This window comes from Pinus tabuliformis, chromosome 7 (genome assembly GCF_031772625.1).
Source record: "Pinus tabuliformis cultivar Carrire ecotype Pingquan chromosome 7, CPIR1, whole genome shotgun sequence".
In the NCBI taxonomy this organism is placed as follows: Eukaryota; Viridiplantae; Streptophyta; class Pinopsida; order Pinales; family Pinaceae; genus Pinus; species Pinus tabuliformis.
Genome location: NC_142293.1, coordinates 612,615,204 through 612,634,917, shown reverse-complemented (window position 1 = coordinate 612,634,917; position 19,714 = coordinate 612,615,204). Strand labels below are relative to the sequence as shown.

Below are 19,714 nucleotides of genomic sequence, written 5' to 3'. Positions count from 1 at the left end.
TTCGAACTCACTAACTCCAATTGAAAAAGTGAAGTACATTGAGTTATTAAAAGAATTTCAAAATGTTTTTTCTTGGAGTTATGAGGACCTCAAGTCCTATGACACCAACATTATACAACACACAATCCCTATAAAAGAAAATGAAAAACCTTTCATACAAAAACATAGAAAGATAAATCTTGTTCTTATACCTTCAATTGAAAAGGAAATCCAGAGAATGTATGATGTTAAGATAATTACACCAATTAGATTTTTTGATTGGGTTTCTAACTTGGTGCCAACTAGGAAGAGAACGGGTGAGATCAAACTCTGTGTCGACCTTAGGAACCTCAAAAAAGTATCACTTAAAGACAATTACCTTCTCCCAAAATGGATCGAATTTTACAAAGGGTAGTTGGATCAACCAGAATCTCATTATTGGATGGGTTTTCCGGTTATAATCAGATCTTAGTTCATCCAGATGACCAAGCCAAAGACTGCTTTTACTACTCCTTGGGGCACATTCATGTATCTAAAAATTCCTTTTGGACTAATGAATGCGGGAGCCACTTTCCAAAGGGCTATGGATATAGCCTTTGCCAAATAAATTCATGATTTCCTTGTTATATATGTAGATGACATTACTATATTTTCAAAATCTGATAGTCAATATTTGGATCATGTAAGGCAGGTTTTTATTAAATGCAGGAAGTATGGAATTTCTTTGAACCACAAGAAGTCTTTATTTGGGTTAGAAGAAGGAAGGTTACTAGGTCATATAATTTCAAAAGATGGTATCCGAATAGACCTTGCAAGAATAGAAGCCATCTTACAGATACAACATCCAAGCAACATTAAAGAATTGCAAGCTTTCTTAGGGAAAATCAACTTTATTAGGAGATTTATTTCTAATTTAGTAGAATTAATTAGATCACTGAATAACATGCTGAAGAAAGATTCGACCATAAAATGGATTGTTGAGGCTAAGAAATATTTTGAATACATTAAACTAGCCTTAACTAAAACACCAGTGTTAATCAGACTAAAATTTGAGAGAGATATCATCTTATTTTCCTTTGCTTCTGAGCACACAATTGTTGTAGTTTTACTACAGAAAAATGACCAGGGCTATGAAAGATGCCCCCTTCAAATATAACATAATGGAAAAGAAAGCCTTTGCTTTGGTCAAAGCTATCAAGGATTTTAGGGTATACATTTTATATTCTCATATAGTAGCCTATGTCCCTAATTCCGTAGTGAAAGACATCCTAACTTAGGATGGTCCAGATGGAAAGAGGGGAAAATGGATTACTACTATTCTAGAATATGATATAGAAATCAAAACAACTAAGTTAATTAAGGGCCAAGGTTTAGCAAGCTCATGGCTGAATCGAACTGTCAGGCCCTGGATATAAAATTTATTGCACATAGATAATGAAGAGGAGATGGTGACTCCACCAATCAGATAGGCCTTTGTTGAATCACCATGCTATGCTGATATCATTTATGTTACTGAATTTACAAGCTCCTTCTAAATTATGTAAGACCAAAAGTAGATTTTTAAAGATGAAATCCTTAAAATTTTGTATATTAGACAATGCTTTGTTTTGGAGAAATCATGAAGGGATTCTTCTCAACTGCTTATTAAAATATGAATCCGACAAAGTATTACAAGAATTTCATGTAGGTGACTGTGGAGGACATCTTTACTGGAAAACCACTGCTGATAAAATTCTTAGAGCTAGTTTCTACTAGCCTACCTTGTTTTCTCATGTAAAGAAATATGTGACCTCCTGTCACAAATGTAAAATTTTTGAGGGAAAGGAAAAGCTTTTACCTTTACCCCTCAAGCCAATCTCTGCTGAAACACCTTTTCAACAATGCGGTTTAGACTTCATTGGTGAAATCCACCCGTCTTCCTCTGCCCAACACAAATGGATCCTCACTGCCACAAACTATTTCACAAAATGTATAAAGGCCATACCTTCAAGGCAAGCCACTGACGTTGTTATCATAACCTTCCTTGAAACCAATATTCTATCAAGATTTGGATGTCCAACTAAGCTCATTACTGATAATGCAACAACCCTTAAATCCAAAAGAATGATAGATTTCTACAACAAGTACCATATAACCCTGGGCCACTCCACAACTTATTATTCTCAAGGAAATCAATTGGCAGAATCCTAAAACAAAAGTCTAGTGAACATCATCAAAAAGTTGTTAGAGGATAATAAGAAAAAGCTAGTAAATGCCTTATGGGCAGACATGCTAACCACTAAGAAATCAATTGGTACTTCACCCTATCAACTAGTCTATGGGATGGAAGCTGGTTTTCCATCCTCGTTGGGAACACCAGTGATGAAGTTGCTTCAAGAATTACATGTTGAACCAAATAGTATCCAAATAAGAATCAACCAAACAATTCATCTTCAACAAACTAGGGAGGAAATATACATTAGATCTTAGGTTGTGCAGGAAAGGATTAAAAATATTTTTGACAAAAGAACCAAGGCTAAAGATTTCTACCTCAGTGGCAAAGTCCTAAAGTGGGATTCAAGGAGGGAAGATAAAGGTAAACATGGGAAATTTGATTTCCTATGGAAAGGCCCATATGCCATTTATGCTTTCAGAGGTAAAATAGCTTTCTTCCTAAGAGAGATGGATGGTACAGAAGCAGAAGGTGGACCAGTGAATGGTCAAATTCTCAAACACTAATTTGAACCTAACTACTGATTTTTATTTCCCATTGTACATATTTTATTTTCCAAATAGTTTAGTGTGGATTGGATGGTAATTCTTGAAGTTGAATCCTGAATAGAAGGTCCTAAGATTTAAGGATTGAATGTCATAAATATAAATAATGCAGAGACAAAAAGGGGAAATACTACAGGGTAACATCAACAGAAATTCAAAGGCCACTGATCTACAAAGTTCTTGACATTTCACCAAGAAATACCATCCCCAGGTGGAGCCACTGTTAGGCTCATATACCAATAGGAGTCATAATTTTGAAAGACAAAGGTTAAGTCTTGTAATATTGTACATACCTTTGCTTTCAGCAAATGTTTTCCATATTAAAAGAATTTAAAAATATAAAGAGGGTATGTCCTAAAATAATAATCAAAGGACAAAAATCATGAAAAGGTAAAAAAATGGAAATATATGAACTCCAAAATACAAAAAGAGACCAAGTCCAAAATGACACTACTATTTAATTTTTAGGCATAATAAATGAATGTGTGTAGCTTGTTACTCATGCCACAATCCATGATAGTTAAATTGTTTAAACTTGGCTATCAAATGTTTTAAATTTTATGTTTATAGTTAGAGAATACAATATGAAAAAACAGTGTAATCTTGGCAGATCATTAGATAGGTAGAGTGAATAAAATGAGTTCATTAGTTTAATTTGAGCCCTTGGAGGATATAAGGTTAGAATTAGAAGGTTTATCTTGTAAAGAAAAGAAATTGATTGATAAGGGTTTGCTAGCCTAAATGCACCCAAATAAAGTGAAGAAAAAATGGCAGGATGAGTAAGTGGGTAAGTAGTAGAAAGATTGCAGAAATGTCATATGATTATACAAATGCACTTATGTCATCATATCAAATGCAATTTTCAAAAGTGCATAACTAGAGGAAAAAGCAAAAACAATGGTTTACAATATGATTTACTTAACATCCACTCATGTATTTTAACCCCTATAACACTTACTAACCCCCCCCCCCCCTTTCACAGTAAAATATTGATACCTATAGTTCTTTAAGTCAAAGATGCTCAGAGCATTTCTATGACTTCTGGTGGGACCAGACCCTTGGCTTGATGACTTAAAGAAGGAAAGGTGCTATATTCCTTCATAAATCATTCATACCCCTCACCAAACCACTTTTCCTAAGATTAAAGTTCTCTTACCTAGGAAAACCCCTTTATAAACATGTTTTATGTGCAAAACCCACCAAATACATTTATCCTAAGTATTAAGTATATGGAAAACACACAAAATTTCATGTACCTAAGTACAATACCCCTTTCGCTCATTTCACCTCATATTAACCTTTTTAAATTTATTATTTAAAATTCCCAAAAAACCCATGGTCCCATATGCATTTAACTTCTTTATATAAATTAACCCCACCTCTTGGTTTAGTTATAAACTATACAACTACCACATATCATACAAAATGTATTAAAAACCCACCCTCAGTCCTTAATCCCATATTGAAATGGCCCTGATGAGATTAAGCTCCAAGCCAATCTCATACCACCAATAATTAGACTCGTGGGGCCCCCGAAAAACTTTATGGGTAAATTTTCGTGTAGGTCCATCTCCCTATCATTGTACGATCTCCCTTCCCCTCATCCAATAGCTCACATCCATATCGGTCCGACCTAACGTCCACCCTTTATCCGCCTGATAAGGTGGTTTTCCTCCCGGCCATCGATTCTATGTGTCAATCAATGAATGGGATCGGGCGACCCCTCCTAAATACCTCCCACACCACAAAAGTGGTGCGATGGGCCTCCTAAATGACTTCCCCTTTCAACCGAAAATTGTTACTATTCATCAATCAATGAACCTGCCAAAATTAACCCTTTTCGCTATAAAATCCCATTTACCCCTCTATTCACTCTATTTGCGCAATTGTAATTGAGAGTTCAGAAAAGCCGTTGCGACCCCTGCAAACAGTGAAATTGCTCACTAACCTCCACCATTACTCTAGAGACGTTGCAGATCGCCCAGATCATCCATCATTTTGTACCAGAACCATACGAACCTCTGCAGCCACCGTCAACCACCATTTATAGTCAATTTCGCCCAATTACAGTTATTTAACCCTGGAATTCCAACTCCATTGTCAAATTTAGAGTCAATTCACCCTCATAACATTGTTAATTAAGAAAAAAACATCAAAATTACTTCCATTTTTACACTTTGAGCAATAACCATTCTGCAAAACCTTCGTTTCCCTAAAAATTCTGAAATTACGCCCCACACTCAAATCCACAAGAACTGAGTATGGCTGCCCCAATTGCAATGGATGTGAGGCCCATCACTACACCTCATTTAGACCTAGACCACCTTCCTTTAGCTGATAAATATTTCCGGATAAAAGATACCACTGTCTTAGAACCCCTGCTCAAAGTACATTGCCAAAGCAGGGACAGGTGTCTCAACCACGCTGATGAGATTAGCCTTTGGGAGTCAAATTTTCCCAAATACCAGTTCCCTGAACTCCGCATTTTCCCACAGATTTTCCACTACTGTCATGCCAATTACATCCCCAGTGAGAGAGCAGTCATGTCCCCAAACCAAACCATACTTTTCACCATCACTACTAAGTCTATAAACGAAATGTTACAGCTCCAACCAGGGCCCAACCTAACTCCCCTCTCAATTAGAGACTTGTTGGACTTGTATCCCAAACTTAGCTCTGCACAATTGGCCCAACTGTTCCAAACCTTCATCAGAGAAGAGAAACACATCCGTAAGGACTCCCATCATATGTGTCAGTCATTTTCTCTCCATGGGGCCAGAATATTGTGGCGATGATATCTTTTGTTTTGGGTTACTCCACCAGTGAGTACATTGATGAAGTAATTCTTGCCTTCATGTCCATATACACTCCAGGGTAGCCTCCTATTGTCATTTAGGACTATGCCCAATTTATAGGTAATAGGATGCATGAGCAATTCCTTAGAATCAACAATGAAAGGGTTTTCAAGTATTCCTCCATTTTATACCATATGTTCTTATATTATCAATCAGAGAAGTCGGCCCAGGTTAGTATTCACCCTTCAAAAGATGGACACCAAAGGTCAGCCCAGGTCAGTCATTTTTGGACCCCCTTGATCCAGCAATACCAGTATCCATACTCTTACTCTAATTTCATTGATTTATTTGTACATACAGTCATGGCAATGTTCACTGGAAGCCCTCCTCCCAAAATCAGTCCAAAAATAAAGAGAGTCCTTCAATTGTCTAAGCAGACCAAAGTGGGTGACTAGTAACTCTATGAGAACCATAGAGAAATTAGGATATATGGTTGCATGCTTGCACCATATAAGTTACCAAGATACCTCCCCATGAGGTTGTTTGCCCTAGCGTATTATAGATAAATCATCAATGTAGATGATGTCAACTTCGTCAATGCCAAGAAGAAGGCTTATTTCAAGATAAAAGACCAACTAGGCCCCTTCATTTGCAACTCTAGGGAGGTTGGTAAAGAGGTAGATTTGATATTAGAAGACATGAAGTTCCAAAGAAGCTTTGTTTGGAGATATGGTCCTTTGGAATTCATTACTAGGAAGATACAAAAGGTCAAGCTAGGACCTTTCATTCACCATCCCATACCTGAAATAGAAGCATATGAAAATCAAACAGAATGGGTGGAAGGTACCCTAGTGTGGAGCTATAAAAAGGGTCTCTTTCACCTCTAATTATCTCACATTAATATATCAATCCAGGAGCGTTTGGTTATTACAAAGAGTGACTCAATCCGAGGCTATTTGTCAGAGTAATGCTAGTAGTACAGCGTTCTACAAAAATACAAGAGTAAACGGATGCTTGCCTATAACTAAATTACTTCAAATGACTAAAGCACACAATCTTAAAACTAGGCAACTGATCCCTTTGGAAACTGACAGAAAGGAAATAAAAGCAAGGAAAATCACACATTCAGAAAACCAAGTAACTTACCAGTCAAGGGTTCAGCAGCAATAGCCCATCCCTTTGGAAACTGATGGAAAGGAAATTAGAGCATGGATCACGGGTCTGGGAGCGAGGCAGTGAATGTCGAAGCTCAGTACAGCCTTGGATCGTCTCTCACACCAAAATAACAAATGCAAGTAAATGGAATGGAAAATAGCAAAATGGAACAACAAATAAAGAATTGAACGACAAATCTGAAATGGGACAACAATAATAAACTGGAACATCAATTGAACAACTAAGTCTCGCGAGTCATAACCAAACTTAATCTATTAACCCAAATGCACTCTTCACAATCAAATATCAATATCTCACTCTTAAAGCAAATCAAGCAGAATCCACTAATGGAGCAACACTAACTATTGATGAATTATGGAACAACACCAATAGATCATACACACGTAACATACTGGAATAGTAATCTGACCAATCTTAATTTAACAGCATTATTTCTGAATACGACTTCGAATGGATCTATGACGTAGATGTTCAGTACAAGAGCTCTGTAACGAGACAGTAATAATATTCGGCCAAGACTAATAATCATTCAATCAACTCTGAAAGGATCAGTGATATAATGCAGAGTCAATACATAATTCTATCTGTAAAAACCTTAATGAATTAATCTTAACAGAGCATGTAATGGCGATTCATAAAGCATATCAGATTACCAGATAACCACAATAAGCAAACCGTGCAGAAATCAAATTGTAGTGGTACAGAAGCAAGTGTCCTCCAGGGCCGGGCCCTTAGCCTCAAGGCTACACCGCTTTGAGTTAATCCAGATGCAGAGATACGGTAATCACCAAGTTTATATTAACACATAAGACAAAAGTACAATGAACCAGTTCTTAACGAGACTCGATGATCAAAGTTGATCTTTTACAGAAAATTACATAAAAGTATATATGTTCCCCCCGGTTAACAGTGCTGTCCCCTTATATAAAGGTGACGACGGAGATGTCTAAGTAACAAAATAAATAAAGCAGCGATCCCTCAGGATCAAAGATCCTGAGGGATTCGCCAAACTATCAATCCTTAATCTTTTCTTTTCTTTTCCGCCGAGCTGGTGTCTTCTCCTCCTTTTCCGGGCCGATTTGCTCTGATCTGCTTAGCCTTGTTTGCATTCGGTTTCCCTTCAAAGGGACAGCAGTTATCTTGTCTTTATCTTTTCCTTTGGAACGACAACTCTTCGTTTTCACCCTTTCCTGCACAGAAGAATAACAATTATCAGTGATTAAGTCTTGCATATAATTCACATGTTTTGTTATAATTCTTTATTATTTTCCAGATTCATGATGCAAAAAGGTTTACAAATTCTACTGAAAAGCTATGGAAATGATCATCAAAAGCATACCTTTTTGCTACTCCACACCTAGTAGACCAAGACAACACCAGAGTAGACGTAGAGAATTCTCTAATTGATTTAGAAAAGAAGCTTGATGAAAACTCTTTTCTATAGGTACCAGAAGAACCAGAAAGAACCATGAGTGCCCCTCCAGTCATGCAGACTCCTTAGAATGAGTAGAAGATCCCAAAAAGAAACAGAGAAGGGGCTTCCACTTTAGAAATAGCCACCTCTAATTTGCAGCAGGAATCAAACAAGAGGCAAAGTATAAATCCAACCTCTAAGCAGGAATATACTGAAGACTAAGCTGAGGTCACAAATACAGGAATAGAAAGAAGTATCTTCCTTCAGAATGCCTCCTAACAAAGATCAAGATATCAAGGGGAGATACAAGGAAATCAAAGCCAGAAATGAGAGGCTTAAGGCCCAAACATATGCACAATACCTAAAGCTGACTCCCACAAATCAAACAAGGCTAATGTTAGCCTTTGACATTAAAGAGGGAAAGTTGTAGATGACTTTTGTTAAACCCATAGCTCCACAGCCCAGGACAACATCAGATTTTAGGAAGGTGGATTTTGAAGTGTTGGCAAGGGATATTCATGCCATATACTAGATTGAACTACACAAACAGGCTGGAGAGATGATATACTCCACCCTGACAGGTAAAGCCATAGCTACCCATTAGCTACAAAACTCTCTAAACAACATCTCAACATAATTTAATTTAGAGAAGGCCTCGTCACAAGCTAAGGATACAAGGATCAAGTCCCTAGAGGACTTAGTGATTGAATTGAGACATGACCCCAAGGATATAAAAGCTATAGATCATCTTATTAAAAAATAAAAATGATGATATTGCTGCACTTAAGAGGCAATTGAAAATACCCTAGCTGCATCATCCTCAAACTCTAGAAGTCATAGAGAATCAAACCAAACATGAGGAGTTGATGGACTTGGTCCTGAAGCTGAATGATCAACTTAAGGAAATAGAAAAGGAGTTGGATGATTTAATTCAATTGAAGGAAGGTAACTTGGCCACAACTTCTAAGGATGTCATCCCAACAGTATCTATAGCAGTTCCCTCTACACTGGCAGCATCACTAGCACCCACTACTCCACTTGCTACAACATTGCTAGTAACAATAGAATCTACAACAATAACAGGCGCACAAGGAGAAAAAAAAGCAGAGTTTATTAAAGCCATGGAAGAAATGTCTACCAGGCTACAAAGATGAAAAGACTAAAGGAAAATGTGGCAAGTTTGGAAACTGACTACAAACATTCCCAACTCAAGCAAAAAGAAGAAGAACAAAAGGCCCAAAGAATGGGTGAGAGAATCAAAATCCTAAAGAAGGATTTAACACTAGAGAAACCACTTGGACAAACCAGAGAAATGTTGTGGGCCAATATCATTGACTCTGTTAATGATAGTTGGCTATCAATCCAAGTTATTTTTGAACAAACATTGTTAGTAAAGGTAGCTACTGAAGCTATCCAGAAAGTGAAGGAGGAATTGGGTGATAAGCCTGAGGACGCAAATAGACTCATCCACTTCCTTAATAGCAAGAATAGATATGAGCTCCATGAGCTAAACATAGAAGATAGGACTGAAACCATTTTGGAAATAAGGAAGGTCATTTCCAAGAGGAACTTTATGCTTAACTTAGAAGAAAAATGCCACAATATGTAGGTAGACATTGATAGGTTCATGGCTAAATTCTAGATTTTGAGGGAAAGAGGTCTACCCAGTCCTATGGTTATCAATGGCAAACTCATGAAACAGTTGGACTATGGTGATAGTCTCAGAAAGTTGGCCAAGGAAAATATCGGCTCTTCATCAATAAAAGCCCTCCCTATAGGCAAAGTATTATATGATACATTTGAAAACTTGGTTTTTTTGGAGCATGAGATTAAACATTTATTCCTCACCAAGCCCAATTTTCCAAATATGCCTAAGCTGATGAGATCTATAGGAGGATGATGAATGTGGAATTACCAGATGAAAAATGGTGGGAGACTATAACTGAGTTACTGTGAGGAATTTACATCTAAAAGTTACCACACAGTAGAAATGAAGGCAGCCAGGTAAACATATGAAAACAGGGCAACAGGGTCAAAGAGTATCAGGTGAAAGATGAAAGTAAAGAAGACTCTAGCATGAAACTCCACAACTACAAGCCAACATAAAGGGCTAGAAATCCAACCATAACATCCAACAGTACCAAATAAAAAGGAACAACATGAAATAGTTCAATAGCTATCTATATTTTCTTGCAAAAATATATTTGTATTCCTAGATGAAATCTCAAAGTTGTTTTGAGATATTTTGTAAATAATATTTGTATAAATACTTCACAAATCAAAATATGTAGGCTAGATTCTTAGACATTTCTATAGACTTTCTTGATCAAAGACTGTAAGCCAGTGTATCACTATTTGGACTAGCAAGCTGGATTAATGAATAAAGCAAAGACATTTCAATGTATTCATGTGTAGTGGGAAGTACAAGAAGTATTTTCTCTTGTGATGTTATTTTCTTTATAAGTTTTTCATACTCTTGAATGTATCTAACATCTGAATGCTGTAATATGGAATGATATCTCAGAACTTGCTTCAATGCACTCTGTTTTAACTATTACGCATTTTAGTGTTTTCTGCTAATTATCTAAGTTAAGGGATTCTTGATTGCTCCTTAGTTCAGGTAGTTTCCCTCTAATCTATAGTAAAGGATTCTTAATTTCCCTTTGCTCATGATTACCCTCTATTCCTCCTTTTAATCTTGGTTTGAGAATTCTTAAGTGCTCTCTCACCCTGGTTAAGATTATTTCACCCATTTGACCTAAAAACCTGTGCTTCACTCTGCTAGCTTGCCCTTTGAAAACTCCCTTTAATGATTTAATTCTAGTTTTGCTACCCTTCTTTGACTCCATAGCCCAATAGCCAGAGACATCATTCTATCCATCTGTTTAAGGATTCCACCATCCAACATCCAATACAAATTTAAAACCCCAATGAACATTAAGAACTAGCCTAAAATTCCAGTAAAACAAAGCTAGATTATATAGATAAAGTCCTCTCTGAGTCATAGGTTGGCTAGAGCCTATACTTAAAATATTGGTTTGTGGTTACCTCGTTTCTTCATTCTTCTAATAACTTCTAAGGAAAATTCTCAGTGATAACACACTTCACATTACATTTAGTTAAAATAGATATGGCCCATAGTGGTGATGTGGCTTTGACAACTCATACACATCTTGACATGACACTACTAACATGTACTAGCTAGATGTGGTGTCCATGTCAAGATGCCACATTTCTAAGTGATCGATGTACTTTTGGGTGTGCTTTTTATTCTCCTCTTCATGGCTTGATGCTGCAAGTTCTTCAATGGTCTTGGTCTTGCAAGATGGTTCCATGCATGATTTCCTTTCATTTTCTTCCTGATGTGCTTTGTTTGTCCTTCCAGCTGCAAGTAAGTATTTTGGCATGTGCGCTCCTTCTTCATCCCATCCATCGTCTTGCCATGATCTATTAGTGTATCTGTGCATGCAATTCACTCATGATGGGATGACATAAAATCCAAAAACCTCTTAGTCTAGCATGATGCATTGTTTTTTGTGTTCCAGGCCCAAGACAGATGACAAGCTGGGAAAAGGGCCTAGTAATTGCGCATTACATAGTTCCATTTGATAGGGAGGGAGGACTGGTCACTGAGACTTAGTAGAGTGTAGCTGAGGCTTGGACAAGGAACTCTAGGGCAGAGTCTTGACTATTAGGGAAAACTGTGCAGAGGCCACTAAGAGGCATAATTGCGTAGTTAAGGAAATTAGTGGCAGCTGCAAGATGGGACCCTGAGGGACACCTATGCATGGTTTCTAGAGGGAAGGCAAGGCCGCCAATAAAGGTACTAGAGGGCAGTTCTCTATACATTTTGAGAGCAGTGAGTCCTGCCTAAGTGAAGTCACTAGGAGGACATCTCCATGCAATTTCTAGGAGTAGTGTAAGTTCAAGTCTCTGGGTAATGCAGGGTTCCAACAATCGAGAAGGAAGCTTGATGACTATTCTTGCAAAGTGCGCAACTATGGGAAGGAAGACAAGCTTCTCACCTCTAGGATTGCGTAGTACAACTGATCGGGAGGAGAGCCTCAAGCACTGCACAGTTCCAGACAATAGATTAGCACCACTAAGTGATGAGATTGTGTGGTGCAGCTCATTCAGGGTCCAGTGGAGTGGGGTTGTTTAGTCAGAGAGACTTTTAGGAAAATGGCTAAGTGTGAGAGGCAAGTGAACTTTTGAGGACTCGACAATGTGATCACACACTTAGCATACTTCGACAACATGAAGAAATTGACCATTGTGATAACATAGCAAAGCATGATGCACTGTGCAACTGTCTAAAGCTGGAAGCCACAAGTGTGACACTTAGGATAGACCTTTAGATGACCATGATGACACTTGCGTGATAATGCTTACAACTTTGTGTGCAAGTGAAACTGATGTTCACATAGCTAAGACAACCTAAACACACAAAGACAAACCTTCGAAATCACCAGAATAAGATCGTAACCATGACAAAGGAATCAACGTGCCAAAATCCGACAGCTGGTTAAGAAAGAAAAAAGGAGCAAGACAGAATGATATGACAATGATAAGAAATCGTTCAAGCTACACTAAAGGTGTATTGCAAAAGATGTGCTTTGTTTTCCATACCTACCTTCCAAAGAGTTATGAATTAGATGGAGTCTTCATGTGTTACCCATATTCTATCATACCTTGGGTTCCTTGGTATTCTTATCTTTCTCCTCATCTCCTTGAGAGTCATCTAACATGTCATCCTTCTTTGTGGTCATTAAGAGATACATCTGCGCATTTTTAGTGGGCAGTTACTGTTGCTGGGATGAGGTCTTGGGAGGACACATCTGTGGAGTTTCAAATTGCAAGGCAGACTGGGCAGCTGAGGGAAAACACCATGTAGTTTTTGGATACAGGGGGTTTAGGTTGAGGGAAGGACACTGGAGGAAACCACTGCACAGTTTTGAATGCTAAGGGAGGCTGGGCATATTTTCCCTTGAAGCAAAACAAACTTCCATTTTCATAACAAGTGATAATCTCCATCCGCCAAAGATGACACATAATGTGGAAAGGTAAAATAATGAATGAATATTAAAATCGAAAAGGGGAGCTTGATGTCATTATCTTACCAATAAATGACCTAGGAATGATTGATCATAGGATCCACAATAGGCTCTAAAATTTGAGTACAGGCCAAAATTTTGGAGGTTGTTTTAGCTGCTACAACACTTGGTGACACACTGGTTGAATTCTAGCTTTTCTGTCTTGGTTCGTTCAGTGCAGTGCCTTGGTCCATTAGGGAGTATTCATTCATAGTGCAGATTACTTCAACTTTCACACTTACCCCATGGACAAACATGGTTTGCCTTGGTCCAACTTAGTTAAAAACAACACACGATTCAGCTAGATCATAATGTTTCAAATTGGAAAGGGTAGTTTGGCTCACGAGCTTACAATTTTCAGAGTATAGTTTTTCATCTTTAGTGTTTCTTTGTTGTCATTATGACTGGACAATACCCCAATGGAGTCATGCAGGAACACACGCATTGCTCCACTTCCAACGATCCTAGACAGTACCCCGATGGAGTTGCTTTCTTCACCTCTCTACACATGAAGCCTTTTTCTTCTTTTACCTGTGTTATTTTTGAAAGAGAATTTTGCATTAAAAATTATTTATTTTTGTGGCAGAAGAGGGATCCCGACTTATTGAGAGCAGGCGAGGTTGTTTCTTGATAAAAGTATGTAAAGACCTCTGATTCATGGTTTCTCATTTAGATATTTCCCCTTCTTCACTTCTACTTGTTGTATAAGCTTGAACACACCAAAGAATAAATTGAGTATAGGCATGAGGTTTCCCAAAATGGAAATAGGTTCATGGTTGGACCAAAGATCTCCTTACAGACGAATAATATTTTCCATCAAGACTTCATTTGCCAAACGTTACAACCAAACATAAGGAAGATGAACATAGGACTAGCCAAGGTCTACAGTGTCACAAGACTCTTTGAACATCATCCACATACGCATTTAGAAGCCAGGACACAGGTCTAGGCACAACACTTATTCGCATAGTGAAACAAATGGAAAAAACAACAGAAGAAAGAAGATATAGAACTAGGAAACAAAATCAAAAGTAGAGGCAACAAAATGACCAAAGAGAACAAGATGTAAAACCAAAATAAGAAAACCAGGATGGACTACGAGTGAAAGGAAGGGAAAACTAAGATGCATTGAGTCCTACTCCTATCCTAATAGCTAGATGGTAGGGCTTACGTTTAATGAAATTTCTGATGAAGCCACCATAGTAGTTCCTAACCTGCATCCACAAAGATATGAATGAATAAAACAGATGAAAAATGATGTGCAACAGAAAATACAAAAACATGAAAATTTTGCACATTGGAAGGAAGGTCTTTCCTATGGGAATAAAGACATGCCACAACCATTATTTTTACCCAATGAACATGCTTACCTCTTTGATGGATATTTCTTTTCAACAAACCTCAGAAGCCTCTTATGGGTGTGTCCTCGTCTACACCAAGCTTCTTGGAAAGCACATGAAATGATTAAAACTTGTTGCCTGCAACAGAGCTTGCCAAGTAAGATTGTTCCACCATTCAGTGATTGGATCATAGAATTCATGATGGTTTTCTGGAAAACCTCATGATCTTAAAGATCAATTTTGGATTCGAGAAGCAAGATCATGATGGGAATATTGGACGGAAAAATAGATCTGATCATTCTCAGTAGTCATGCCAAGACAATGAGGAGTTGCCATAACCATTAGAAAAGGCTAAAGGCCTCACTTTCTTGACAGAAAACATAAGAGAAATATACTAAATGATGAAGATATGAGTGTGTGAAGCAACTATCATTGTATGTGCTCATGGGAAAATGATAATTTGAATGTAGTCACCCAAGATAGAGAAATGATCAGATGAGCTAGTTGAGACGTCAAATTACTAGTTTGTAATGAACAAAGAAAGATTCATTTGAAAAATATTGCAAATGACTTGAACAATGGAACCAGTTCATTGTGAGCTAGACATGACGAACCACCTCCCTCCAATTGGTGAAAATTTGCGCAAGCATCATAGTCATCACAATATTATAACAAGGATGCTAGCACCATGAATGCGTGAAACGAGTTAGGACATAGTGAATGGAGAGGAAATTGACTTGTGTGATAGATTATGCATTCATCATCACATAGGAGGATTTTTGGTGTGATGAGTGGACAAATTTGCAATACAATATTCACAAGAAGACCGAGGAGTAGACCATGAAGGGGAAAATTTCATAAGTATGATTGTGGGCAAAGATAGTCTTTGAGATTATCAACTTCACAATTCCATGACTTCATGAGAGACGGACATTCCCAACCTAAGTTTGACGTGAGAGATTTTCATGAAGATGGATGTGCTATAACATATTTGTGGATTTCGTCATAAGTGAAATTTTGAAAATTTGAAAGATCACACCTAGAATACCAAACACCTTTTACACGAGGATCCACACCGAATCAAACCATTCAAATAGATGGACTTTTTGTGAGAAACCAAATCTGATTTGGTTTGAGGGGATTACGAGAGGTGCGAAGTCCTGACATAACCATCAATGGACATTGAAGTGCATCGACTCCTTGATACGTCCTGAAACTTTCCAGAATTATAGAATCATATTTTTAAGCTTGAACTAGATCATCCATGACTTGAGGGTGGCTACTATTGCTAATTTCAAAACTTCTCTCTAGATGGAAGCCATCTCTGTCATAGGTTTCAACACCAATCAGATTTATCAATTGAGGAGGTTCTTCTAATGGTATGTCCAAAGATAATGGATTGGTGAGCTCGCATGAGCAAGTTTATTTGATGAGTTGTCTTCACGCAACATAACAGATGATGAGGGGTGGGAAGAGTCCTATGTGATTATACTATTATCATTGACAACCTTATCATCTTGTGTCAATCGAGGAGATAACTCCTTGGATGAAGAAGCAAGACAACAAGTAGCATCTCTGTCACATGTAGATGCATTGCGAATAGTAGGAAAAAAGGGGAAGTGAGGTGGAGAGGAAATTTTTATACGAACATCTTCTTTGACCACAACACATTCTAGATCTAAGTTAGAGTCTTCACAAGAAAATGGAATATCTCATGATGTTCTTAGACATTCATCATGAAATATGGAAGCATGGGAGTGATGACTACCCAAGACTGGGGGTTGATTGAAAGAATTAATTTAATAGGATGCTCCACCGAGATTAGCAGATTGAGAATCATTCAAGAATGGAAGCTCATTATTTTAATGTGGACAAATTTTGAAACAAAGAGGAAATATTGATAGTGTCCTCAACTTTCTACTCCTCTTCCTATGTAATGTGACTTCCTTGCACCTAATCACAATTTGAGCCAAAAACATGAGAATCAAGAGAATGCGAACAATAGGCTGGAGGAGCAGATTAATCAAGTGAGTCATGGTACAAGGAGTCATGGCTTACAGATGATGGAGGATGGCAGAGATGTAGATTAGGTTCGAAACTTGAGTTATGAATGGTGACGTCCTCTTGCAGAATGGAGGAGTGAGTCTTCCCTGCAGGCTTCCTGAGCCATTCCGTAATTTCATCCACTGAAGCAGGAGATGGATGAGGATATGGGTTGGGGTCATGTTGTACATATTTCTCAACTTTGTAATCACTACAAGGGAAACACATATTGGGGCCAAAAAAGGAGGAGGACAAGGAACAAATGGGGTGGTGGGATCTGTTATCACTCTGAATTTTCCTTAGAAGTTATCAGAAGAAGGAAGCAACCGAGGTAACCACAAACCAATCTTTTAAGTATAGGCTCTAGCCAACCTATGACTTAGAGAGGGCTCTCTCTATATAATATAGTTTTGTTTTATTGGAATTTTAGGCTAGTTCTTAATGTTGGGGTTTTGGATTTGTATTGGATGTTGGATGGTGGAATCCTTAAACAGATGGATAGAATGATGTCTCTGGCTATTGGGCTATGGAGTCAAAGAAGGGTAGAAAAACTAGAATTAAATCATTAAAGGGAGTGTTCAAAGGGCAAGCTAGCAGAGTGAAGCACAAGTTTTTAGGTCGAATGGGTGAAATAATATTAACCAGGGCGAGAGAGCACTTAAGAATTCTCAAAATGGGATTAAAAGGAGGAATAGAAGGTAATCATGAGAAAAGAGAAATTAAGAATCCTTTACTATAGATCAGAGGGAAACTACCTAAACTAAGGAGCAATCAAGAAATCCCTTACTTAGATAATTAGCAGAAAACATTAAAATGTGTAATAGTTAAAATAGAGTGCAATGGAGCAAGTTCTGAGATATCATTCCATATTATAGCATTTAGATTTCAAATACATTCAAGAGTATGAAAAACTTATAAAGAAAATAACATCACAAGAGAAAATACTTCTTGTACTTTGCACTACACATGAATCCAGTGAAATATCTTTGGTTTATTCATTAATCCAGCTTGCTAGTCCAAACAATGATACACTAGGTTACAGTCTTTTATCAAGAAAGTCTATAGAAATGTCTAAGAATCCACACTACATACTTCAATTTGTGAAGTATTTATACAAATATTATTTACAAAAGATCTCAAAACAACTTTGAGTTTTAATCTAGGAATACAAATATCTTTTTGCAAGAAGATAAAGATAGCTATTGAACTGTTTCATGTTGTCCCTTTTTATTTGGTACTGATGGCTATTATGGTTGGATTTGTATCCCTTTATGCTGGCTTGCAATTGTGGAGTTTCACGCTGGAGTCTTCTTTAATTTCATCTTTCAGCTGATACTCTTTGACTTGGATACTCTTTGACCTTGCTGCCATGTTTTCATCGATTTACCTGGATGCCTTCATTTTTACTATGTGGTAAATTTTAACTATAAATTCCTCACAATAAATTAGTCATCGTCTCCCACCATTCTGCATATAGTAATTTCACGTTCATCATCCTCCTATAGATCTCATCAGCTTCAGTATATTTGGCAAAATTGGGCTTGGTGAGGAATAAATGTTTAATCTCATGCTCTAGAAAAGACAAGTTTTCAAATGTATCATATAACACTTTTCTTGTTGGCAAAGATTTTATTGATGAAGAGTTGGCTTGTTCCTTGGCCAACTTTCTAAGTCTCTCACCATAGTCCAACTGTGTCATGAGTTTTTCGTTGATAACCATAGGACTGGGTAGACCTTTTTCCCTAAAAATATGGAATTTAGCCATGAACCTATCAATGGCTACCTACATATTGTGGTATTTTTCTTCTAAGTTAAGCATAAGGTTGCTCTTGGAAAGGACCTTCCTTATTTCCAAAATGGTTTCAAACCTATCTTCTATGTTTAGCTCATGGAGCTCATATCTTTTCTTATTGTTGATGAAGTAGATGAGTCTATTTGCATCCTCAGGCTTATCTCCCAATTCCTCCTTCACTTTCTAGATAGCTTCAATAGCTACCTTTACTAACTCTGTTTGTTCAAAAATAAATTGGATTGATGGCCAAATATCATTGACAAAGTCAATTATATTGGCCCACAACATTTCTTTCATTTGTACAAGTGGTTTCTCTAGTATTAAATCTTTCTCTAGGATTTTGATTCTCTCACCCATTCTTTGGGCCTTTTGTGCTTCTTCTTTTTGCTTGAGTAGGGCAAGTTTGCAGTCAGTTTTGAAACTTGCCACCTTTTCCTTTAGTATTTTCATCTCTGTAGCCTGGATAGTCATTTCTTCCATGGCTTTAATCAACTAAGCTGCTTTTTCCCCTTGTGCACCTATTTTTGTTGTAGATTCTGTTATTACTGGCAATGCTCTGGCAGGTGGAGCAGTGGGTGCCAATGTAGAAGGAACAATTGTAGATACTATTGGGATGACATCCTTAGAAGTTGTGGCCAAGTCACTTTGCTTCAATTGAATTAAAGCGTCCAACTCCTTTTCTGTTTCCTTAAGTTGAACATTCAGCTTTAGGACCAAGTACATCAACTCCTCATGTCTGGTTTGATTCTCTATGACTTCTAGAGTTTGAGGATGATGTAGCTGGGGTGTTTTCAATTGCCTCTTAAGTGCAACAATATCATCATTTTTCTTTATAATAAGATACTCTGTAGCTTTTATATCCTTGGGATCGTGTCCCAATTCAATCACTAAGTCCTCTAAGGACATGATCCTTGTATCCTTGGCCTATGAGGAGGCCTTTTCTAATTGAAATTGTGCTGAGATATTCTTCATAGAGTTCTGTAGCTAATGGGAAACTATGTCTTTACCTATCATGGTGGAGTATATCATCTCTCCAGCTTGTTTGTGTAGTTCAATCTGGTCTATGGGATGAATATCTCTTGCCAACACTTCAAAATCCACGTTCTTAAAATATGATGTTATCTTGGGCTACTGAGTTGTGGGTTTAACAAAGTCATCTGCAGCTTTCCCTCTCTAATGTCAAAGGTTGACATTAGCCTTGTTTAATTGGTGGGAGTCAACTTTAGATATTGTGCATATGTCTGGGCCTTAAGCCTCTCATTTCTAGCTTTGATTTCCTTGTATCTCTCCTTCCTATCTTGATCTTTGTCAGTAGGCATTCTGAA

General features: G+C 37.5%; 1 protein-coding gene across 1 annotated transcript in view; it reads right to left on the bottom strand.

The window, feature by feature from the left end:
- Positions 1-9,052: 9,052 nt before the first annotated feature.
- The window catches only part of LOC149248921 (tryptophan aminotransferase-related protein 3-like), a 188,798-nt gene continuing 178,136 nt past the window's right edge, over positions 9,053-19,714 (bottom strand). Inside the window, exons 9-11 of the mRNA XM_089451400.1 lie at positions 12,813-12,902; positions 12,579-12,642; positions 9,053-9,189 (exon numbers count right to left, since the gene is read on the bottom strand). Of these exons, the coding sequence (XP_089307526.1) occupies positions 9,053-9,189; positions 12,579-12,642; positions 12,813-12,902 (291 nt within the window). The remainder of the gene's footprint in view (positions 9,190-12,578; positions 12,643-12,812; positions 12,903-19,714) is intronic.